The following is a 25844-nucleotide window of genomic DNA, read 5'->3' on the forward strand; positions in this document are numbered from 1 at the left end:
GTGTTTTTTCAACTCCTCTATCTGCAAATCATCTTCTTCTAAAGTAACTTCAGCTCATCCCAATCTCCCCAATGCCTGCTGTACTGTCGATGCATTGTCTGAAAGAACATGGGACCCACAATACTGTTATGCAGTATTTATAAAAATACTCAATCTATTTGGCAAACTTAGGCAAGTAAAACTGAACTTTCACTGTCCAGAAAATTTATGAAGCATGAGTCTCCACTCCAAATGATACTTTCAGATTTACTTTAGTTTAGTCTTTCCATCAATGTGGCAAATGGCAATGACAAAAATACAAGCCTAATCTGTAATCAGAAAACATATGGACTTATTCAGTTATTCTGAAGGGCACAAATAATCTATTTGCCCCATCTATCAGAAACAACATATTGAGTAAATTCTTAAGCACACTGGCATGCAAACACACATGTACATTTAGTCACATTCAACCCATAGATACTCCATCACTGTCCACACGCCTTTCCGATATTTAATCAAGAATTAGTTCTACCATATCCTGATGATAAATATTTATATACAGACATGTGCCTTTTTTATGTTTCTGATGTTTGCTTAGTTCTTTCAGTTAAATCCCTGTTAGAGCAAACATGGAGAGGCAGAGTAGCATCGTGGACCACACACACTCAGTGAGCTGACCTCCACTGTTTGTTCTGACTAAATGTGTTTGCTCATCTCTTCAGGTGGACACAAATTCCACCAGTACATCCTGGATATATCACATCAGAGTTGACTGTCATACTGCTGTCCTTCAGAACACTCTGCACTAATACACTGAACTACAGTAATGGCTGCAGGCTGGGCTGGAAAGGTTGATCTCTGTAAAGGTAATCTCTGTAACATTGCATGAAATGGATGAAATGGAAATGTGCTCAAGGAATCCTCTAATCACTTTCGAACCATTGTATTGGTTATATTGATTATTAATAGTTGCTTTAACAAGACTTTATAGATAAGATATATAATCGTTACTATATGATATTTGGCAGATTGCAGCTAATCCTCCTAAAGATTTTAACCAGCTCTTTAATTCATCACTTCAAAAGTGTTTCATCCGGAACAAAATAAACCGTTAAATACATTAGATAGCTCTCTAAAAGACAAAGAAATTGTCATGAAAAACAAGAATTTCCAACAACTTAGCAAGTTCTTCTTAGCAATGGCCTGATGGCAAACTGATCTTGAAAGAGTTCGTAAATGATTTAATAAAACCAATCACTGCAGCTTAGAAACCTTTTGTCTGTGGTGCCTGATTAGAACGTGGTAGTGGTGCTTTTATTTGGACATCTATGAAAAAATGAGTTTGTGATTAAAATGCACCCCAGTGCCATTTTCACAAGGTTTTCTACAGTGGCATATTTAATGAAGAGGCCGCCAGGCATTACTCTGACTATAGTGGGTGTAGCATTGTTATGCCTCACTTTTGTTGCTTCAGTTTTTTTAATGATGAAGTAGAAAGGTCCGGATGACTAAGAATCTGAGCTCAAACTGCAACCCCAAATTGTTGCCATTACAGTTGAGAATTTTCAGAATATGCTGGTCAATAATGTCAGTTAATAACATCTTTATAACTCATTGTTCATGTTACTGACTGAATTTTGGGATATTTTTCAGGTGGAACGTTCAAAAAATAGCCTCGAGCTAAAGGGGCTAATATAACAACCCACACTTGTCATGCAAATTGGTGCCGATATCTACTTTGGTCGGGCTGCTGTAGTAACACCTATTTTATTGCCTTGTTTTGGTCAAGCAGAAATATAAGAGACAAAAACCACAGGCTGTGAGTTATTGAGGAAAAAAACATGGCAACAGTTAAACTTTGAGAAAGTAAGCAAAAGTTAGTAATGTATCATTCTGTTCAATCTGTAACACACGGTGGGTTTGGTTCCTACCAGTGTTTCCAGCAGTGCGGCCTCCTCCCTTCTTACACAGGCCAGAGGATGATATAACAGCTTCATGACACTAGGGGGTGAAATGACCCATGTTTGAAGTGCTAGCTTAAACAGAGGAGGAGAGTCCAAAGCCACACAGCTAGACACTGTGGAATGTGTGGAGCTGCAGAGTTCCATCCAGACTCTCAGGAGAGGCCAAGACCTGCTGCTTTTCATTTCAGCCCTTTCACGAAAGTAAGGGCTGATGGAAGTGTGGGTTACAGGGAGGATACAATTAATTGGCTGCAGGGTCTACAAACTTGCAGTTCTTAGTTTCCCAAAGCCCAAGTCCATTAGAATAGAAAATGTGATCAGACCAGTATTTAGTATTGCAATTTTAATCGAATTTCTGCTAAAGTACCTTTTCTTTTTCTTTAAAACACTCAAACCTTCTCAGCAGGGACCCTTACCATATGCACATGTGAAGACAGCTAATTGAGTCTAGGACCTCTGACATATACAGGCTTCTGTATTCTACGTTTCTCGCAAATCATTTCACTTGAAGAATCTCCTGTTTATTTTTACACTCATTTACACTAGCTCACTCTGGTGTCAATCCAATTTACACTTGTGTTCACGGTCATTACCTGTGAAGATGACTTTGTGTCAATATGAAATTTAAAATGACTTATCTGAATGAATTCATCACTGAAGCCAGAAAACTGCAGAATGAGGCTGCTCCTTTCTTGCTATATTCATATTTTCGGCTGACCCTGTGATACTGCTAGTGCAAAAAAAAAAGTGAACACTCTGAAAGTGGTCGGGCTTGTGTAACAAAGGGAATTTTGGCAGGGTAAGCAATTAAAGTCAATGCTGTTCAGCTGTAAATTAAAATATAAATGACCAAGACACAATATAATACAGCTCCCAAAGGGAACATTTAATAACCAGACCACTGATTGCCTCATTTTAGTAGGCAAAGCCACTGACCCCAGTATCAATCTTTCCGATTGGCTTAATGACAATGGTTTTGACCTCATTATCCTTGCCCCTCTGACCATCTCTCTCCCCTCTCTCATTTATCTCTCCTTTCTCCTTCCTGCTTCCTCCTGGTGTATGACCCATATATCAGGCTGGTATTGTCCTTTGTTTTTTTGTTGTTTTTTTAAAAGACGGATATTGCGCTGTCATGTCATCCACATAGGATATGGTTTAAGTTCCTCTGTGGCTGCTGATAATTTAAGTTTACACCATGGTTCAGTATCACGTCATGCTTACAAAACAGGTGCCTGAAGATGTATAGGTAGTCATGCATTTGACGACAGAAATTAAATATTTTGAGCGATAAAGAATGTCACTGTGGTGTAACACCTTGGTTTAATTATTCTGTCAGTGAGAAAATTTAGCCGTTTATTATGATGCAACTTCTGTGTTCAGACTCTGTCCACTCACAAGAGGGTTATGGATCAACAGTATATATTTTTTTTGTCTTCGTTTTGCTTCGATTTTTCAGCAATGGTCAACTTCACACATACTGAACATGCTGTTAGGTTAACAGTAAGTTAACAGTATCTCTGTCAGTTTTGGTATTCGCTCCCTGTGCCATATCAGTTTCATCTAATCCTTGCTTTATGCTGCCCTCAGAGAGAAAACACTGCATATATTCTCTGGCAGTGTTTAAATATCACTCTCAAGGTTGTGTCTGAGAGGCTGTTTGGGAGTTGTTGTCTTCCCTCCTTCTCTCTCTCTCTCTCTCTCTCTTTCTCTCTCTGGACCCTACAGTGAAGAATATCAAAGCACTGCTTCTGACATCCCTTCAATTACAGAAATACCCAGAGAGCTCTCCAGCAGCTATATTGTGAGACAAACTCCACTTGATACAGTGACCAAGACAACCCGACTCACTCTTTCATATTGTGTGTATCTGAAATAAAGCACCAAGGCGATATTGCATTTTAATGCTTTCAGAACGCTTCTTTTATACTTACTTTCTTCAACTTCTGCCTGCTTATGTTGAAGTACTGTCTGTTCTTTATTCTCTGCTCTCTTTTAAATTGCCCCATAACCAGTAATTTCTTTTGAGCTCACCTTACTTTTCTTTCTGCTTTTCTTTCTGCTCTGTTTGGCAATAGATTTGTATAGAAATTGCATTATTTATGTTGCTTTTCACAATACATTGTACAACAGAAATGAGTAGACTCCTGTTCAAGGTCACTTAAATATCAAATAATTTAAAGGTGTATCCCAAACATTTTTATTGCTTCTAGGTTGAACAATAGGGTACTTTCTCTTATGTAATATCAAAAAACTAATGATTTAGATGTATTATATTAAAATGAAAGGCCTGACAGCATCTCAATGCAACAAAAGTCAGAATCACATTCTTTATTGAGATTCCAATCTTTTCTTTTTTTTTCTGTATTTTGCATGACCATTTGTTTTTAGCAGCATAGAGGATTCCCGTGTTGCTCTAATTTCTGGAGATGTTACTTCAGTTTTTGCATGAGTGCTGGAGGGGTTAGGTTGCTCTGCCGTTCTCTTATATCCGAAAGTGTTCTGTTGGTCTCAAATCAAGCGACATATTTGGCCTAGTCATAGTTTTCTTTTCTGTCTTTTGTCATCTTTAGAAATTATCTTTGATTTTGGCAGTGTGCTACAGATCTTTATTGTGCTGGAATATTCTTCTTCTTCCAAACTTAATGTCAGCATTCATCTCCCTAACCGCCTTTGCACTCCTCCAGCCCCATATCATCACTCTCCCTCCTCTCTGTTTCACTGTCAGGACTATGCATTCACTGTGGTGGTCCTGGTCAGGTGTAGCGATCAACATGCTTTTCTGTCTGAGCTGAACAAATTTGTAGATGAAGGATAACATTATGCACTGCCCTTCCCAGTGTCTGAGCTCTCATGGTAACTGAGACTTCCACTTTAACCATTGTGCCTATCCTGAAGCACTTTCCCACCTGTATATCAGACTTAGATTGTGTAAAATGTAGAGATGTATTCACTGTTTTTGCACTCCGTTGCTACTTTGGGGCCTTCATCTTCGACATAGACCTTCTAAAGTATTTGCTTCATGAGATAAAATGCTCTACCTCTCAACTTGGAAGCAAACTAATTATTGAGAGATGATAGTTTTGAATCATTTGACATTTAAAGGATATTGCCCATGGCTGCATACACTTCTGTTGATGTAGTTATCCTATTCTTTAAATAACACATTTGTGGTATTTGTAGATCAGTTCCCTGGTAACAAGCCTTTTTTTAAAAGGTATGGTTAAAAAAACAACACAAAAAGGAGACACTTATCGGTAGTCTTAATACTAATATTGATTTAAACAAAAGTGCATCTTGATATATATTTAAGTCCAATATTCACTGTTCTTTCAGCTCAAGTTTGGAATCCACCAAAATATGAAGGCAACACTCTACTTCTACTGTACAATGCTCAGAGAATTTCTGTTGTTGTTGAAAAACAGTCTATTGCTATTAATTCATCTACAATTGCCCACTTTCATATTACATAGTCATTTGATTCCGTTTTTTGATATTCCCTGTATCCTTGACCTGATAAGTCAGGTTTGTTTTTTGGGTGTTTTGCACTGGAGAGATTTGTTCCCTGAGATGAGCCTCTCATGCAGCACTTTGTGTCAAGTAGTTTACAAATGCTGGCTGTGTACTTCTGTGAGACCCAATACTAACAATGCATAACCGAAAACTTCTAATTGGAAGTGCTTTTTGGGTCACCTGGCGCCCTACGACTTTGGCAAACAAACACTTGTCTCACTTAGCAGATAGTTATTATTCAGTGTTTTGATTGTATCAAATTTTACACAGAGTAGCAATAATTAAGATATGGTGAGACCAGATCAACTTTATCCAAAGGTTGGCAGGGGTTGTGATAGAGATGCAGTGTGTTCATGTGAAAGAGAGATGGAGAGAGAGTACAAATCCCATTCAACTCTGCCTCTTTAATCAGTAATGCAGAGGTAAGAATCAAGGAAAAATTATATGATTGATCATCTACAGGAACCAGGTTCACACACACAGTACAGTTAACTTGTTTCCTGTGATGCTGACCAGTGCAAGTTCCCACACTCAGAAAACCTGTTTTACTTTGTTGTCATAATATCTTGCCATTAGGGGTGAATGACTCATGCTTTACATACAATTGCAGCATTATTACAGACATGGAGCAACTTCTGGTACAATAGAGATGGAACTTTGATAACAGGATTTTTCGTAGTCATCATGTGGTAAATGTGCTTTTGATTTTTTGGTTCTTTTATTATAGCGATGCACCACCATCCAATTGAAATTATTTGTTGCTGGTGACACTACTATTGTCATCAGTGTGCCCGTTTCAGTGATTTTAAATCTTTAGTTAAAGGATTAACTGGATTAAACTGTCTTCTTTTAGTTGAAAAGAAAAGACTCGCAGGCCGTGGAGTGTTTTCACACCATCCTTGGATGAACTCAAAAATACACTATGGGGAGTATCTGAAAATTAACATAAGCCTCAGGTGTGTGCTCATAAGTCATTAAATATCTGACACTTTACCTCAAGTATACCCTCTGAGGCATCTCTGATCACCACTTTAACAACACAGTTGCTAGATTTATACAGTGAAAAGAAGAAAAAAACTGACAGTGATTCTGCAACCAGCCTCCAAAGTTTCAACTGACAAAAAGTGAACTCTTGTCCCCACCAAACTCTTCTCATCCTCCAAACTTGCCTCCCCTCTCCTTCTATGACGCTGTACTTCAAACAGCTTTGCACAGCGTGTTATGCTGCATAGCAGAGAGTGACTGCGTCCCTTCCAGTGTTGAAAGGGCTCCTGGGTTTTAGTGAGCTTGTCAGTAGAAATCTGTCAAAAGTACTCAGTGGAGTTACTGGGGCCTAATACTCACAGACCATGAGGGCTTACCCCAGGAACCCAGACACTTCACATAGAAATTAACTTTGCGGATCAGAAACCCAACGCCCTGGTTGACACCCTAACCACAGTCCCCATTGTTTGGCCTTAGCAGTGTACACAATGCACTTGTATTTACTCTGCTCTATTTTTCTCTCCAGAAAAGAGCCTGAGGGTAGGGTTTATGAGTACACTGTGCTCACAGTGCTGTCTCTCCCTCCTCATTTACTTAATCACGTCACCGTTCAATTCTTTTTATAAGCAAATCTGCTCCTTTCCTATTGGCCCTGTTCAGATCTTTTCTCTAAAGAAGGGGAGGAGACTGAAACTGACTCGACCAGACTTCCTTAAAACTTTTCCTGCTTGTGAGTGTAACTGTCCTGATAAACAGTTGGTGGTATAACTGTTTTACAATCTGTAGCCCACAGCTGATGAGTATCAGGTGAATGGCAGGAGATCTGAAGGTGACCTGATGATGGGGAAAGAATGTCTGGAACTGCATTCCTGGTCTGAATGGAAATCCTTAGCAGATGGAAAACTAACAATATTAAGGTAAAGTCTTTATTTCAGATTAAAAGCTTGTTCCAGAAATGTGTGTAAGCATCTAATATGAAATTGTACAGTGTTTATGTAGAAATACATTCTCAACTTTACATTTGTTTTGTGGTTGTTCTGTGTTGTATACTATTTATTTTTTTCATCAAAAACCGAGCAGGAGTTATAGAGAAATACCATAAAATAGAACCACTTGCTTTACCTAATCTACAATCTCTGTAACATTTTAAACTGGATTAATTATTTTATGTGCAGTCAAAAGACTAGCAAACATCATTCAATCATTTGACCTATGAGAAAACACAACATTCGGGCCCTTGTCCTTGTCTACCTGCATGGAAATGTGAAAATGTCAACACAAGATTCCCCTTCGGAAACACAGACAAAGAAACAGATGGATGGCAGGAAGAAAATATTTACTTGTTTTAGAGGAACAAAACGTTCTATCTCCGAGAGAGGCTGGACTCCTTGAACTATGCTCCACTTTCTTCCAGGTTTTTAGGCTAAACGCGGGAGAATGTGCTCCCAAATCCTTTGAGCAATTTTTTAATCGGCTCTTCTGTGTCGAGCAGGTAGGGAGAGAAAGGGAGGAAAAGGGAGAGGGAGAGGGGGAGGGAGTTCAGGCCAACAGATATTTTTACATTCTTTGAGCTCTGACAAGTTTGCAATGGTTACACCACACACACATACACGGGAGATAGGATCTTTCCTGTTTGAAATCTACCCAGCAATGGGATAGTCTGTGATTTGAAATGCTCCATTTCTCAGCAGCCAAACACTCTGTTCCCCCCACACAATCATGTGCTTGCAAAAGATTATGTTACGGCCTCTAAAATCCAAATCCCTGTGTTGCTAAGGCTGTTTCACATTTTTGGTATGCCTGTTTGAATACAGAGTTTTGTGATTGAATGCACCTTAGTTGTCAAAGGCACTCAAGAAAAAAAAATCTGATCTCATGGTTTTAATCATCAACTCATTTATTTGTGTCAGCTTTGGTAGAAGTAAGCATGCTGGGGCTGAAAGCGTCAAAGTGAAAAGTGATTAATACTTAGCAGTGAAGCTACCTCCTTTCTCACACTAGACACTCAGATTTGACATGCTATGTTTGCACGTTTTTATGTAGTTTTACTTAATGTGTTCGTCAAGGTCACTTTTTCGACACTCATCGTACTTAAGACGTGACCACCTAGCGTCAGCCTTCTTCTCCTGTTTTTGTTGAGTGTGTTGTGGAATACAGCTCAGTTCTCATGGGAAACTGAACTCGTATCCATTTGACTGATGCCACGGATAAACTTTCTGCTTGTTTTTCTCGTGTTGTTTTTCAAACAGCTAAAAATACTCTGTGGTTAGCAGAATCCAGATATGGCTCATCAGTTATCTTTACATCAAGACAGATGGAGTTTGAAGGATTAAAAAATAAATATTTATTCACCCTGGTTATACAAAAGGACACAAAGCTTGACCTATAGATATTTATAAGGGAATTAGATTTATTGACATTGATATGAAGATCCCCACTATCAGTCATGTTCAAATTAAATGTATTTACTTCTAGCTTACTGTGTTTTTAAAAATGTCATTTATCAAATCAGGCAAGTTTCCAAATGCTGATACTGAACATATTTGTAAAATATTTACTGATGATATATTTCAAATGTTATCTTCCAACAGAACTGGAACATTATTAAATCTTTTTGTGGTTGTGTTAGTCAGGCTCTCTGCACTTTGTGAAAGATAAAACTGTGATCCATTTTAGTGTTATGTGTTTCAATAGTGTGTCAAAAAGAATTGTTAAAGTTTTCTGTTATTTATTTTCTCTTGCATTCTCTTGTCAGTGTTGGAAACATCTGTAGATTCTATAATAGGTGAATCCTGAGGAGAGCACTGCTCCACAATGAGGGACCGATTGGAGGAGCTGCAGAACTGGGCTGAAGAGTTCTCCGAGGCTGGAACTGAGAATGCGAATCCTTTCTCAGTGGAGAGTGATGATGAAGATGTTGGGGTCATCACGCCTCAGGCTGTGATGTTCGAGGAGGAACCAATCATAGAAAATTTCCTGAGTGAGGCTCAGCAAATCCGAGATGACATCACAGCGCTGGAGACAGAGGTAAAAATAAATTCACTCCAGTAGTTGTCTTAATACTGATGCGGTATGTCTTGTTGATCCTCATTTTTGTATCATGCCAGCTCTTATCAATTTTGATTCGAGATATTAGATGATAAAGATTTTAGGATCATGCAGTTTCTACAGCGTAAATAAAAGGTTTCACCTTTCATTCAGTGATATAGAGCTGAAGCTTTGTCTGATCTTTACTACAAACAGGTCCTAAAGTTCACTCAGCAGCAAAAGACCCTGGTGGCAACCATGCGTCGGTTCAGTGTCATGAAGAAAGAGAGCAGCATTACACGAAGCATCAAGCTCCAGGCCGAAAGCCTCCACCGCCGTTTAGATGCACTTTCAAAACAGGCCCAAAGTACTGAGGATCAGCAGGGACCAAATGCCGCTACAACGAGAATACAGCGCTCCCAGCATGCAGCACTGTACCGCAAATTCCAGCAGGTTGCAATATGATCCTACTGCTTTGCTTTGGATACTTGAAGCATCATCTATTTCTTCTTTTTCTCTTTTTTCATAGAATAGATAGGTTAAATATGGTTCTGAAGCCTCATTTTGCATGGAAGAAGTTATGTCAGCATATAGATTCATTACCACAGTTTGTGTCTTTCTATGCTAACATGTAAAGATGTATAGCAAATCTACAGTGCACAATCTAAAAAGGATCAAAATACCAAACATAAATTATTGTTGTGCTAAAAAAGAGAGACTCATACTTTCTCATTCCTCTCTACCTCCCTCTTTCTCGTTCTCTCTTTTTGCTGTAATTATTGTCAGGTAATGTGCCAGTATAATGAAGGTCTGCTGAACAAGCAGGAGCGATGCAAGCACTTCATTATCCGGCAGCTTGAGGTATTGGGGAGGGATGTGACAGAGGAGGAGGTGAATGAGATGGTCGCCACCGGAAACTGGGAGGTCTTCAATGAGAACCTGCTAAATGATGCCAGAATCACACGGTCGCAGCTATCTGAGATTGAACAGCGACACAAGGTAACGGTAACACAAACATCCCACTAAACCAAGGTTGTGACAATAATCAGTTCATTTAGGCAGCTGGAATGCCCATTCAAGGCAAATAACCTCTAATTTAATACCTTTTCAGTGAATGCACACTTCTTTTTTTAATCATAGCTGCTTCCATCCATGTCTAATTCGCACTTATTACCCTAGCAAGTTGTCTGATGAGATGAAAGCTTGCAGATCATAAGCATAAGAATCTTTCCCACCATTACCAGCTATCCTACATGATAGAAGTGTGAAATGTCTCACACCCTATTGGGCAATAATTTGAAAAACAATCAGTTTCCTACTAATAGAGACAAAAGCTTGGCATTCCTGTCTTAAAAATATTAAACCAGTCTTCCTTTAGCAGTCATTGAGACTGAGTTCTGCTGGTTTCAATTCTAGGCTCTATTAGGGAGTCGTGTAGACCTGGGAGACGAGGTGAATGACATTAGCTTCTTGAGAAAGAAATAAACAGTGCTCTCAGTGTAAGGAACGACTTAACAGCCACCTCTGAATACAAATACATTTCCAAGTGAACCAGAACAGTAATTACTTAGAATCAAAAACTCATGGTGATGTGGATGATGATCTTTCCGTCTGTTCCCTCGTTGCATTCTAAGTCCTTGTGTCACTTCACCTCCATCATCTGACTAATGTCCCTCATATCTCAAGCAGTAATCACAATATCATCCTCCACTAGGAGCTGTTGAGTCTGGAGAACAACATGAAGGAGCTGAGGGACCTCTTCATGGACATTTTCATGCTGGTGGAGGAACAAGGCGTCTACATTGAACACATCCAGACCAATGTAGAGAGGACACAGGATTACGTGGCTGCAACTAATGAGAAGTTCAAGATGGCCGTCAGGTATAAGAAGAAGAACCCAATCAGACAACTGTGCTGCTGCTGCTGCCCTCCGTGGAGATGCTGCTTATAAAACGCAAGAATTTCAACCTCAGCATTTCTGGCAACCGTTTCAAAAGTCTTAGTTACCTGTTGGAAGTAAGCAACACTGGATTCAAGTACCATTTAAGTGAAGGTAATGGTACAGCAATTTTCGCTGTTGGACAGAGCGATGGTGAAGACAGATTCAGCAGAGCATAGAAAACAATTAGGGGAAGAGCCAGAATTGGTATGGGAGGCACTTGTTTCTTTCCAGACGATGTGAAGCGACTGCTATTGGAAGAGACAGTTCAGTGATCGCTACTCACCAACACCGTTGCTTATTGGAGACCTTCACTGTCATCTGACAGAGGTCACAAACAAGGGGAGGCCATTGACACTGCTAGATCAGCAAAACTGATATTTCACCATTTTTCCAAAAGAACCTCTCATCTTTTCCTCTTTTTTTTCCTGTCACAGGAGCTGTAGATAATGAGGGCATATTTTTTATACCATATATGCACTTTAAGACTTCTTTTCTTTTCAGCACAAACTTAACATAGTGGAGAAATTTATATTTCAAAGATATTGAGCCATTACATATTCATTTCATTTTTAGTCCACATGCGGATGAAAAAGAAGAACTTGTTTTACAATTAGTCATTAGTAGCATTTGCATTTCAAAGTCTAATCATTTTCAATGAAAAAAATAGTGTTATTAATTTTTGCGCTTTCACAAAGGCCGGGATTCAAGCAAAAGTTTGAATAACGAGACTTGATCAAAATATTTCTGTCATGATGAGAAAATCGCAGGAAATCATTGAAGTCATTTGCTTAAAATGCGACGGAAGATTATTTTTCAGGATATATTAAAATTCTCCATGTGCTTTGCATTTCGGAGCGCAATAACAATTCACAATTCTGTTGGAGCGGTTTCATTGTTCACATGAAATATTCTGGCATTCACGTGTGTCATTATTATTTATATAATTATGGTGCACAAAAAGGGAGCAGAGACTTCAGAGGAAATGCCAGAGCAGTGGACTAAAATCCCAAGAATGTGGTGTTTTTCTGACAAATAGAACCAGCGGACTCACAGCTGCTGACAGATAATCATCCTCTGTTTCCACATATCCTTAAGTTGACTTGACAATATTAACTCATTATGCCTGCCAGGGTCATGGCAAAGGGAATAGTAAGTGATTCAGTCAGTAATTCATTCACTGTTGATTTCGCTCGCTGGCAGAATGGCTTACACTAGGCTCTAATCAGCAGTGACAGTGATGTTCCGCAGTGAGTCAGTGACCCATGGTGTCTGGTGTCCGGGACAAAATACGGGTGAACTGGGAGTGTTGGAGCCATTCTGGAAAATCTGGTTTGTCTACTATTCCAGCATAGATGCAGGACCATCACTCTATGTTCCTGTGGGGAACAGTATGTCAATAGAGCTTTCAGCAGACTGTAAGAGGATCTTCCTTAGTTAAATAGTCTTCTGTTCAAACAACCTAATCCTAAGTTCATAAAAGCATATGAACACATCCACAATAGCTTCATGTGAAGAGAAAAAGTCTGACGCATCATATAAAATGCCAGAAAACGCTGTTTGTTAGTCAATTTAGATGCAAATCTTTTTACATGTCATGTGATCCCCGAAGAAACACTAACCGTCAATGCAGCACTTTAATTACCCCCGCTATCATTGCATTGCTTCCTGTCGTTTAATGGAGGAACAAAGTGCAAATGAAATGTTGGATGACTTCTGCTCTCTGACTAGAAGAGTGTTTTTGTGAATCAGATCTTCTGTGTTGTACATCAGTCTCTTTAAAATTAGAATGACATATTAAAACCTAGACATAAACACATCAAATATTTAAATTTGAATATGAAAATCGAATAACTAGTCAGAGTAATGCGTTGATGATCCCTCTTCCCTGACAGTGTGGAAAAACGAGGCACTGCTGCAAATTGGAAGGTTCCTGAACAGCAACAATGCCATCCAGTGTTCAGTGAGATAATTACCAGTTAAAAGTGGGTTATCACTTAATGTTTAAGGGCATACAGTCACTCAGCTATGTGATTATGCACAGCAGGAATTTCACTGCCAAACGTTCTCAGAATAAAAAAAAAACATACATGTTGTCCTGTTCTGTTCAATTTTTAAGCCATTATTTGCAGCTCATTCCTCAAATTACTCAAATATAACTCAAAACAGACCAAGAGTACTCACTAGTTTGAGGTCAGTGACAACTTAAACAGCTGTCAGCAAGTTCTAGACAGAAAATAATCCAATTTATTTCGATGCGGATGAGGTTTCTGTTTTTTAAACTGTGTGACGTTTTAAAATGTAACAGTATCAAAAGACAAAAGACAGAACTCTTTCCCTCAGACGGCATTCTGTTTCTGTTACAACCTTTTTCATGTCCTTATTGTTCACTATCTACATGAGTATCTAGTCATATGGCATCAGTGATTATGAAACGGGTCAAATATCCCTCTTGATCATGTCAATGGGATACCACAAGCTAATTTAATACAGACTGAGCTGCCATAACACAGAAATATGCAGTATATTCATAGTCGCCATCAAAGAAAGTGGAAAATCTGTAACATGGAAATGGATTTTTTCCAAATACACCAACGACAGAGATGCAGGTATCACTGAGACAAAGATTCTGGAGTTCATATGAGATGTCCATGACAACACAACCATGTCCCTCAAAAACTGTGTTTCTTTAACTTTTTTGAATGAATTAATTTTGGCACCGAAAGGTAAGACCGTGACATAGTAGGGAATGTTTTCAGTCTGGAACAGTTTTTCAAGTTTCTGCACCAAACTATTTGATTAGGTTTAGGAAAATATGGTGGTTTGGGTTCAAATGCAATCCTTTCACAGGATGTTTGAAACGTAATTTTTCGCAGACTGGGCTGGACAACAGCAGGCAGTAAACATCAGACATATTCACTGGTGTGCGTGCTTACTGACTTCCACAACAAGTGTTCAAGCTGTAAAGGCTGACAGTCGCACCTCGACCTGGACGGGCAGTCCAGGTCTTTACTTGAAAAATTTGCCAACTTTCTTGTGTAAACAGTGTCACAGCTCATGTCGGTCAGATTTATTTGTCTTTTTTTTCTGATAAAAAGACAAATAAACTGCTGCACATCAGACCCCCAGGGAAGTCACGCAAAATCAGCTCTTTTCACTTTCTCTCTCTTCCAGCATCACATTCAAAAGGTTGCTCACTCTGGGAGCTGCCCGGCACTACAAAAGTTTTCAAATGTTTAGAGGCTCCGCCATGGATTCAGCTTGTTTACGTCCATCGGTGAAGTTGTTATCCAATATTTCACCTGAAACCGCACTGCCTGCAGTCATTCAGACATTTAATCCTGTTTCTGGCCAAATCCGATTTTGTCCGACTGTCACCGTTTTGATTGTCTGCACTGCCAGCCCTGCACACACGCACAACAGCTGTTCCTAGATGTGATGACCAGAAGGTGACAAGGCATTTGTATCCACTTTGTGTCAACCAGCTATCCATCCATTATCTATACACCGCTTAATCCTGAATAGGGTGACAGTGCTAACCACCAATCCACTGTGTCAACCATGGTAATATGGTTTTTTGTGTAATACTGTGGGAGCCAAACAGCCCTTTTGTGTTTTTTGAAAAAAATATACCTTCTTAAATTGAAACATCAGATGCATGCTGATGCAGGAATGGTACTGGCCAACCTGCTGGTTGGTCGTGGTGTTTCTTTGTGAAGTTTGTATGTTTTCCATTGACTTATGTGGGTTTTCTGTGGCTGCTCCAGCTTCTTCCCACTATTACAAGACATGCATGGTAGATCAGTTGGTTATACCAAAGTGAGATGGAAGCTGAGGTGTGAATGTGAGCGTACATGGTTGTCTGTGATGAACTGGAGATCTGTCCAGGGCATATCCTGTCTCTCGTCCAATAGCAGTAACCCCCTACAACCTTCCACAGGACAAAACATGTAAAGCACATGGATGGATAATGTAATGTATTGTTCATTTATTGGGCATTGTTGCAGATAACTCATGCACCTTTTAGTTTGGTGCATGTACTTGCTCCACATACACACAGCAACCCATATTCATTACTCAATCCTTCTCCCCACGTTCCTGACAAGACCCATCAATCATGTTTGATTTAACAATAATGTGAACAGAGGAGACACGTGAGAATTTGCAATGCTGATGATGTCTGACAGAGTTGCCGTGACGTCTGTATGTGACTATGTACAGTACATATTTCTTCTATCTGGCCTGTCAGTCACAACACGGATCCCGATGACTTTCTCAGAATGTCTATGGAACATCAAAGCAGCCCTCCTGTGAGTAACACCAGCTGTGGTTATAGAGAGCTGACATTACTTTACTGCCTGGTTTTATCACACCCATCAAAATCTGAACGCAGAGATATCAGGACCATCAGAAAGAGATAAATCACAACTGAAACTGTGCAGTGAGTTGGACAGCTCTGGAAGCAGTAAGAGCACCAGAAATACAGTGATTGTCTTCACTGATTTAGGAGAGTGAATACACATGGTATAGTATTTTTTTTTAGTCTAAACAGGGATGGAAATTTAAGAAACTATCAGTTTTTGTCAGATTGTTTTCTTGTTGGAAAGTGCTGTAATTTCACATCAGTTTGTAGGCCTCTGTGATATATAACAAGAGTGGTTTGAGTTGATGTTAAACATAGCTCTACAGTAAATACGAAGTTGGAATCGGCAGCGAAATAGAACACTGACTGTCAGTTTGAAATGGGAAATGGACAAACTTGACCCATGTTGAAGTTCAGTGTTTTGTTTGCCCATTCAGCCACCTTGACCTTCTTCTTAAATTGACTTTGTGACTCTAAAATGTCACATCCTGTGCTTACTAATAATTATTACAGCCACTAGAGGGCAATGATTAAACTGGGGAAACTCGTGGGGCCATTTTTCGATAAAAACAAAACAAAAACCCTGTCTGTCCGTCTATCTGCAGCTAAATAGACTGAAAGATCAAAACAAAATGAATGTGCAGGAGTGTTGTTGGTTTTGCAGCAAAGTCTCTATTTTGATTCTAGCCATAAACTTTTGTTGTTTTTCATATCCCTCGCCCTCTCTTGCCATGTTTCCCATCTATATCCACACTGTCAAAATGTAATTAAATTGATATTTGCACCATATTAATCTCAAAAAGCTCATCCTACCTTACTTTCAAACCTATTGAAAAGAAAAAAGATTAGAGAAATACAGATTCCTAAGATTTATAAGGAGCTTTAGTCATTTCTCTTTAATTTAGTCTTTACTTTCAAATATCAGAGTACTCCAAAGACTAAATGGCCCTTTTTGAAAATACATCCAACATCCAAAAAACAAGAAAATAAAGAATCTCAGCTGAATGGCTAATGTTATGATTTCTTTTGTCTGTAATGGACTTAAAGAAAGTTTTTCCACTCAAAATTATTGCACTCAGATTGAGAGAAGAGGCATGATAAAGGGCACAAATGTTCTAAGGGCAGTAAGGCCGTGGGCTCTCTGCTCTCTGTGACTTCTTGTAACTTTTACCATATTCTTCATTCTAAGAAAGTCTTAATAACAACATGCCTGAGACACAGATTTATAAACCAGCTAATGTCAAAAGTTTACCGTTATTTATTACCCAACAAAGGACAAATGTTCCAACTTCAATATTCTGTCAGAGTGATATATGAGTTTCAGTAATAAGAGCTTTGGGAAGGTCAGCGCATGATTTCCTTGTGTGAGCCAGCTGTGAAGAATCCATGCCGATAGAATGAATGGTGATAGACACATCTGTGTGTAGCTGCTACACTGACTCAAAAGATGTTTTCATCTTTTTTGACAGGTCGGTGGATCACCACATGTGAAACTGCTGTAAAACAAAAGGGAGCAAGTTTCGTATGTACATAGCTCACTGTCACACATAATTGCTGTTGTGGCCACTGTTCTATGCAACGATGGCAGGACGGGAAAACTATTCCTGAGCTGTAAATCCACTCTGGTCTTCTATGAGTTTCTCAATAATTCTTTTTGGCTTGGTCATTGTATCAGTGTTTGTTTGTGCTCAGTTAAATCTTTGTTTACTTTCACCTACTTGAGAGATATTTGACACACTAGACTCGTCTTCCTACTGGCTTGGGTTCATGCCAGATGTTTCCTCCAGAATGCTTCCATTTCTCGTCTACAGATGACGTTGTGATGTCGACAGATGTGCGCGATATGAGAAGATTTGGGATCGCATTGAGCGGAGGTGATACATGCTCACAGGCCACAGCTGCAGCTGTGAATAGAACGTGCAATCATCTTGCCAATCAGATCGAGTGAATGGAGAGACTACTCAGTGTGCATTGTACTGCGCTTTCTTTTCTGAAAATTAGGAAATGAGAATTTATGAGATGATCCTTCAAGATTTTGAAAATATAAGTGTTAATAAAAGAAAACTCTTGTCACATCATTGGATCATTGTAATGTACAACGGCATTGAATAGATCTGAAAGGAGCGTGAATAATGTCCTAATTTAGACTTCAGGTTACAAATATTTGCGGAATCAAATCCTTCATAGTCATTACTCTTTCAGATGAATAGTATAATTTATGAAATCTGACTTATTATTCAGTGCCTGTAAGTTTTTGATGGTTATGGATAGAAGTTTCTATTACAGCCTTGTGTTCAATGAGAAAACTCTGCACGAGCATGTAATCTTAATGACTAAACTATTAATCTGCTTCCTGTTGGAGCCTTTGGGAGGTGGGAATTGGCCAGCAGAGGGAGCTGACTTCCAGGAATTATAATACCTCATATGCTTTCCTGCTCGCTACTTCTCTCCAAACTAATAAGAGTTCTCCTTGGGCTTTGCGCTCCAGTACTGAATATTTCAGGTGCTAATGGTTTTAACAAGGCAAACACCTGCATTTAGTGTTCTATCGATGTCTGATTATTCCAACATCAATAGCGTCCCTTTCCTGCTCTTCAGTGTTGAGTATTGATTCATGAGCTGAACAATGAAAGGTGAACAGTGGGAGGACCAGCCAGGACACAGCTGACACACACACATCAGGACAGAGGAGAGGTGAAAATTAACTGAGACACGAGTGAATAAAACATGTCTCTGAGGACGTTGCCTTGTTTTACCACTCTGTGGGCTCAGAGGGAACTGCGAGCCTCCCTGATGGTTAATCCTCTCTGTAATAAGAGGGCAAACACACACACACACATTTAGAGCTGTACGAACAACATAGTCGCAGCACATCAGTCGCAGTATGTTGTACAGCTGTCCTTTCAACCCTGACCGCCTTTTGCTTTCTGCAAGCTGTACTCAAGCAGTATACACTCCTCTGAAAGTGTATGAGAAATTATTTTATGACAGGACAACTTATTCACACAAAACTGCAGCAAATTATTGAAGATTAAAATAAATTTCCAGTCTAGTGTTACATATACAGTATCATATTCATTTGAACGTAGAAAAAACATGCACAGTTTTTCTACAGTTAATATTTTTTCTCTTTTTTTTTTTCACAAGACATTCCTTCGACCTTGTGAAATAGCTATTAAGACCTATTGAGCTAATGCTGTCTTAGTCCAGTCCATTCCATGTAATAAGTAATACGATCTTGACTCCATGCTCGGCTCGGCTCGGCTCTACCTTGTCATCAAACTCTGCAGAAAGTGATTAGATTTCTCCTATAAGCTTCATAATGTTATTTACTCAATTGGATAACTGTGCAGGGAAACAGTTGTGCGGTCCGGTGCAGAAGCGGTAAGTGCATTCAGCACAAATTTCTGCTATCATAATCAAAAGTGGAAAGTTGCGTCTAGTCTAGCAGCCAGACTGAAGTGCGCTGCTGACGTTAAGATAAACCGTAAACTGCGTCCATGCTTGTGTGTGTGTATTAAGAGCCCATACTGTACCAAAAATAGCACACTTTAATGTGATCTATGTAGCTGTGTGATTGTGATTATAGCTTTTCATTGTAAATCCAGGCTGAAAACATTTTTGATTTGGCCAGAAAATTGACTTGGATCATTTCAAGATAAGACAAAATTCCACACTATCTAACAAATTGATCACTCAAGCCCAATTAAAAAAGAGTGTACACTGTCTCTGAGCTTATTTTGATGAAAACTCAAAACACCTTTTCCTCCCAAGTAACCAAACTGATATAACATTTGTTTATTATGGGAAGTAAAGCTTGGGATTTCAAATGATGAGAGTCATGTTCTTCTGTGCAAAGAAAACTTCTGGGTTTCAGTAATTTCTGCATCTGTTGCATCGGTAGCATTTCCCTCAACGTACCAGATGCGTTATCTCTGTGAGGAATCTTTAATTTTCATTGCGGAGAAGACACTACAATAAAGGGAGTTTAGAGGATAAACGTTTGAAGGAGCACGCTGCAGAATGATTTTTTTTGTTATGCAATAATAAAATAATTCATTAGATCTGAGTCTAATGTAATTGTAATATAATACACTGTAATGTAGAGTGAAAAGTTGTGCGTTTGTCTCTTCTCAGTGATTATCAAATTTACTTCAAGCCCTTTAAGGCAAAAGCTTGGGCACATTAGTGAGAGAAGCCATTTACAATATACAGGAAATGTAGTGGAACATGCAAAAAAAAAAAAAACAACTTCACAAATTAATGTCAACAAATTAGAAGATACTTTTAAATCACTGTGGTTCCCCATATAAAATATATAACCCTTCATTTTGTAGTTAGATATCTCCATGTCTGTGTGTGTGTGCATGAAGTTTGAATTCAAATTATCATTTATCTGTGTAGTCTACTTCCTCTGTCTGACACTGTCCCACTTTTTCATCTCATCAATCCGCCTGAATACACCACAGCACAAAAAATGCCGAGACACTTTTCCATTGGTCAGCTCAAGACAATGAGGCAACATTTAAACCAATCTAAAAACTGCACCTTGTACTAAATAGGCTGAATTGGCAGCAGCCACAAAAAACCTGGGTTTTCTAGTGTTAAAGACAAACCATGAAGTGCTCTGTAAACAAAAAAATGATTCATACGATTATAATCTCCTCTGTGTTTGTTTTTCTCTCTCTCTCCATGAAATAAACTCCACAGCTCCAGTAAGAAAGTTGAGCAGCCAACAGTCATAAGTGTCACAGGGTTATGGATTACAGTGGTTTCACCCAAGTCCAGGACTCACCTCAGGGACTTCATAAAGCTCCTGACTCCTGGCCAGACTCTCATTAGACCCACACATCCCTCTGCCCTCTATCTGACAGCCCTTGGCAAGTGTAGTAGTAAACGTGTGTGTGTGCGCTAAATGTCTAGATTTGTGTATCCAACCCGTATACATCACAGCTCAGTGATGACGACATAAACACTCTTTAAGATGCAGTGCTGTGCCTGGGATGATTTACAGCAGTGAGGACAGCCTCTGTGTGAAGCATGTCACTTCAGAAGCATAATCTTCCCAAATTCTGCCAATTATTTATTTATCACCTCTCTTCGTTAGGGCAACGAGGCTCCAGGGAACGCGGAATATATACAGTCTGGTGAGGAGAGATGAGGAGACTTAAGGACTGCCTGTCTTATGATTATTTTTCCAGACACACACAAAAAACCCCATTTCTTTCACTAGACCCATTGATTACAATAGTTTTTAGTTATCCTCTCCAATTCGTTTTTGAATGTGCTGACCCCATCGGCAAAATTTAACCCGCAGGATTTCAATCTCAAATCACTTTTATAATAAATGACTGTTGCACTTAGAAAACAGTTCAAAATAAGTTGCTAGATTTTTGTTTAAGGTTTGTTTAGGCAGTAATAATTAACCACTGCAAAGAAAATATCACAGTATGTGTAATAATGCAACAGAGAAGTGATTTACTTTTTTTATATCAAGAAAAAATGAATTATGTAGAAAAACGTCAAATTTATATGATCAAAAATGTCAGATTTTCCTTGTTGTCATGCAACATGTTAAACTTTAAACCTGCGAGTGTAGCTACGACATAGAAAACAAAATAATGTAGCCATTTATGTCTCCTTTACCAAACCAAATACACAAACGCATACCGAAACACTTTGCAGTTTCAACAAGTGGCACGAATTAGAGCTTAAAAAATGCACTAGTGAAAAAGTGCTAAAAATAACATGAAGTTTAATATTTAGATGTGAACAAGATGTTTTTTTACATAAATTTTAATGTCTTGTGCTTTCTTTTTGCATTAAAAGTGAGAAAAAAGTTTGGAGCTTTTACACTGCAGAGTGCACCTTTAGAAATTATTTACTGACTTTGGTATGATACTTCTTTAATTTGCCCAATTTATATGAATTCATACCTAAACTACTTCTCCTCAGTACTTGTCAGAATGGATGTCAGTATAAAAGTAATGTCATTCACATTCACTTTTCATAATGCATTCCATTTCTCTCTGTCTGTGAACAGCCCCTTGTGTCGGTTTAAATGGAATGTATTTAGAGGAGATACTGGGCTTCACCCTGAAAATGACTGCTGACACTTTACAGACACAAACTCTGTGCTGGGAACGAAAGTGGGAAAAAAAAGACTAATCATGAATAAATTTTCCCTCATCCACATGGCCAAGATATTCTATTTACAAGCCATTTCTTTGGGTCTTTATATCCAGTTAATGAGATTTCAAATAAATGTGAAGTGAACTGCATTTAAATTGCTATTCAGTCTGGAGGCATGGCACTGGAAAAGGGAGGGATTCCACCAGATGACAGAAGAGCTATTACTGGACTTGCTGCGTTCGGTGAACAGAGCAGGTCTAGGAAATGCAATAAATGGTAGGAGCTGGTGAGGACTGTTTGAGAGTTTGAGACTTTTAATCTGGTGAGGTGTGGAGCAGGAAAGAAAAAAAGAAGCGGTATGAAAGCAGAAGAAGAGCCGTGTTTAAGAGAGAGTATCCCAGTGCTTTTACTCATTCTGTCAAATAAAACTACAAAATTTATTTGAATAATTTTAACTCTGACTTCTCCGATGTCCAACTAAATAGTACTATAGATGGTATATTTTAATTGAAATAAATAGATAACAAACAAATGATGAGGTGTTGTTAATAGCGTCACATTCATTTCATGTCTCGTATCACTTTCAAATGGAAGAACTGACATTCAACCATTTACTATATGTGAAATGTACATTTGTGAAGTAATGTACTAAATGTCTCACAACATTAGAACAAGAGCTTAGCCAGAAAGACATCTGACTTTAATTCTCAACTTTTCCTGATTCCAACACTTCCAACACTAATCGGTAGCCAGAAGCATCAACATGAATTTTCTCCGCATCTGCCTATCTATGAGGACACCACTTAGTCCTGATGAAATGTAGAGCACTAGACGACGGACGCGCACACATGCAGCCCCGTTTGACATCTCTCTCAGCTGTGGGAGTGAGACCACTAGAGGGATGAATAGTGATGAGCCTGAAAGGACATTAAGATTTCTGGAGGCTCCACCGACCCTGAGAGCAAGAGACATGGTGTGAGTAAGAGCCGAGTGAGAGACAGCGAGAGACAAGGCAAGAGCGAGGGATCAACTGTATGTGAGACGTGAAGGGCCGGGGTCTTCAGGGCCCATCCACGGGGGACCTGCCAAATGCTGACAGCACCCTCCATGACACCCCATTAGATTTCAATAGGGACTGTGAGACTGTGAAAGTCAAAGTAGGTTCTTGAATTCAGAGTCACGGGCAACAATTTTCATCCAGTATTATTAGATATATTTTAGAAGAGATCATAGTGCAATGTGTTGCTGCTGTAAAGCAAGCTGTTTACATTGTTGTTATGCTGTAGTATATATAAAGCTGCACAGATGTCACTGTGATTGGAATGCATTTCTTTGAGAGCACCATTCATTTTGTTTTCTATTACTTCTGCTTAAAGATCCCCTCCAGATATTTTGGAAGACATATTAAAAATACTCAGCTGCTCTGAATAAAAATATGTGTCTGTTAGGATTTTTCCATTTAAAAGTTTAATTCCCTGGTTAGAAAATTTTTAAAATTACATCTACATGTCTTCAATCAATGAAAATCCAGAATCTAATGAATATGCAAATGGGTCTGGGGGTAATCTCAAACTTTAGGCATGGTGAAAGTCAAACATCTGACAAAATCAGCACTGAAACACATGAAGAAGTATTTTCATATATTAAAAAATTGTAATAAAAGCATTGCTAAACTAAACAAACGGAGCATGTTGAAGGCTTGGAAGTAGCTTGCATATATTTTTTTATTCTTATTTTTTAAAGGAAAAAATCATGAGGAAATATGATACCTAAACTTCCCAACGAGTGTTTCAACAAGGAACGTTCCACCTCAGTCACATTTTAGTCATCGCGATAGCAGGTGGAAGCTAAACCTTATTCTTTATTGAATGCTGCTATTACACTTCGATCCAGATTTGCACCTCTGACGTGTTTATCCACCATAGCAGTGGCAGCTGAGCCTCATGGATATCATATTTACAGCCATTTTTCATACCAAGCTGAAATGAAACGGAGCTGCAATTATTAAAATCGGCCACAGTGTAAAATTCTACAATTACCAAATTGTCTGAAAGAATCTACTATTTGTTTAGTTGTGCAATGACCATTAAAAGACAGACTAATACGGTAAGAACATCTCCGCCACATTATGATGCCATGTACTATAAAGCAGATGTATTGTCGTCATATGGACAACAAACCAGTACACTGTAAAATGAAGTGAGTTATAGTGGATCCGGGTACAGTCATCCCTGCTGTACTTACTGCTCTTCCCCTTCCTTTAGGAGCTCACACCCCACCCATCCCCGACTGATAGAAGCTGTCATGTGTTTATGCAGGTTCCACTGATGCCGGATGAAACCAATACCTATGGATTCCATGCAGCAAAATGTATGCAGACATCAGCACAAGACATCAAAATGACACAGCTGCCACAGTTGTGCTTCTAAAATTTCCTATCTGAATAGCACTCATAAATACTCACTGGACATTTTGACTTTTGGACAGCTGGTTTTGTAATGCAGCAACATTCTTCCGATGATGGTTTTAAGGGATTTTGGAGTCAATGTTGCTTTTCTTCACAGTGGACATCAGGAACCAGGTAGTGGTCTAATCCATCTTGTCAGGAATCCCACAGTGTCCCTCGCTGTGGGATTCCTGCTCCGATACGCACATAGGACATTTATCATGACTGTTGCTGATAAGTTGTGCTTGTTCTCATTGTGACTCAGCAGTTACTGTTCCCTTTTCAACATCTTAGCACAGTCCGTATGCTGTATATTCACACTTTCAATCACTGAGAGAAAATCTGTTGTTCAGTTCTCATTTTTCCTTATATTTTGAAACAAAAAGTTCAACTTTCTTTTCTTTTCTTTTTTTTTTGCAGTTTCATGCAGAGCAACAATTTTTCTCTATTCAAAGTGGAGCAGATGTTTTTAAAAGGGACCTTTTACACTCATTTCCAGCTTTTCTATTTCTATTCTGGGACTTCACTACAGTAGCTCTGCAAGATTCACAGTTCAAAGATTTTATTTATTTTAATCTAATACTGGTTCTTTAAGCAGCCCCACAGTTCATTATATGTCTGTAACGAGCAATTTTATCTCCTGTTCCTTTAAGAGCCGCCTCTGTAAAGAGCTACTTCCTTCTGATTGGCCACTAGCTGGAAGCCTGCTGATGGGCAGCACCCAGTGCTCCTGAGCTCTACTACCTGTAATTCATGGAGGTGCTGCCACTGTAACAGATGATCATATAAAGACATCTGTGATGAGCTACTGAAGAAAAAAGTAATGTTGGAAACTGAGTTTAGAGCCATCTGACATTTCAGCTCTTGGCTCACGGCAATTACTTTAACTCATTATTTGAAACTTTGGGGTAAATATGACAAAATGACAACATCTACCCTTTAACGTGATTTTAACCATTATACAAAATCTTAAGCTCATGTGGATATCATTCATTTTCAGATATATAATCATAACATGAAGTACAGGGCATGTTAGAATTCTGGCTTCACAGTGGTGCTATTGGAAAAGTTATCATGTTATAAGGTTGCACTGTGAGAGAACAGTAAAGAACACCGCTGCCAATCCACTGATGTTGAGATTCATGTTAAGATATTTCGGGGAACACTGTGGATATCTTTGCTACACGCCAAGACAAGCATGTCACTAAAATCTGAAAATATTCACCAAACGATGGTGCTTCAATAAAAGACAGCTCTGACAGAGTTTGTACTAAAGTTTTGCAGCTTACAGTTGCTTCACATGGCTCGTGTTGGTGTCTTGATGACTCAAGCCTGTTGTTGTTTCTGTCTTTTAGAGAATCATGTTGTCTGTCTTTGTATATTTTATCACTTAATGGTTCTCACAACATCTTGCCAAAGGATTGCAGTTGATAATTAGCCAGCTGGCTAATACTGGCACATTTACAGGAATGCTGATTAATGTGTGTTGGTCTT

The 25844-nt window shown here is 38.9% G+C and overlaps 1 protein-coding gene across 2 annotated transcripts; it reads left to right on the forward strand.

Annotated features, from left to right (window-relative positions):
- Positions 1 to 379: 379 nt before the first annotated feature.
- stx19 (syntaxin 19) lies at positions 380 to 13505 on the forward strand. Of its 2 annotated transcripts, XM_051959231.1 has the most exons (6): positions 380 to 848; positions 7230 to 7360; positions 9199 to 9470; positions 9687 to 9923; positions 10257 to 10469; positions 11185 to 13505. In XM_051959231.1, exons 3-6 carry the CDS (start codon positions 9258 to 9260, stop codon positions 11419 to 11421), a joined length of 900 nt encoding a protein of 299 aa, XP_051815191.1. In that variant the 5' UTR covers positions 380 to 848; positions 7230 to 7360; positions 9199 to 9257; the 3' UTR covers positions 11422 to 13505. The 2 variants fall into 2 exon arrangements, with proteins under 2 accessions (XP_051815191.1, XP_022060925.1); XM_022205233.2 differs by lacking the exon at positions 380 to 848 and having other exon boundaries at positions 4137 to 7360.
- The last annotated feature ends 12339 nt before the right edge of the window (positions 13506 to 25844 follow it).

The sequence above is a fragment of the Acanthochromis polyacanthus genome, chromosome 14, assembly GCF_021347895.1.
Source record: "Acanthochromis polyacanthus isolate Apoly-LR-REF ecotype Palm Island chromosome 14, KAUST_Apoly_ChrSc, whole genome shotgun sequence".
NCBI classification, from domain to species: domain Eukaryota; kingdom Metazoa; phylum Chordata; class Actinopteri; family Pomacentridae; genus Acanthochromis; species Acanthochromis polyacanthus.

Bases quoted from the DNA above. Each gene is read 5' to 3' on its own strand.
- stx19 (XM_051959231.1), top strand. From the start codon at position 9,258: ATGAGGGACCGATTGGAGGAGCTGCAGAACTGGGCTGAAGAGTTCTCC. The intron at 9,924-10,256 runs GTTGCAATATGA...AATTATTGTCAG, and splicing joins TGTACCGCAAATTCCAGCAG to GTAATGTGCCAGTATAATGA. The intron at 10,470-11,184 runs GTAACGGTAACA...ATCCTCCACTAG, and splicing joins AGATTGAACAGCGACACAAG to GAGCTGTTGAGTCTGGAGAA.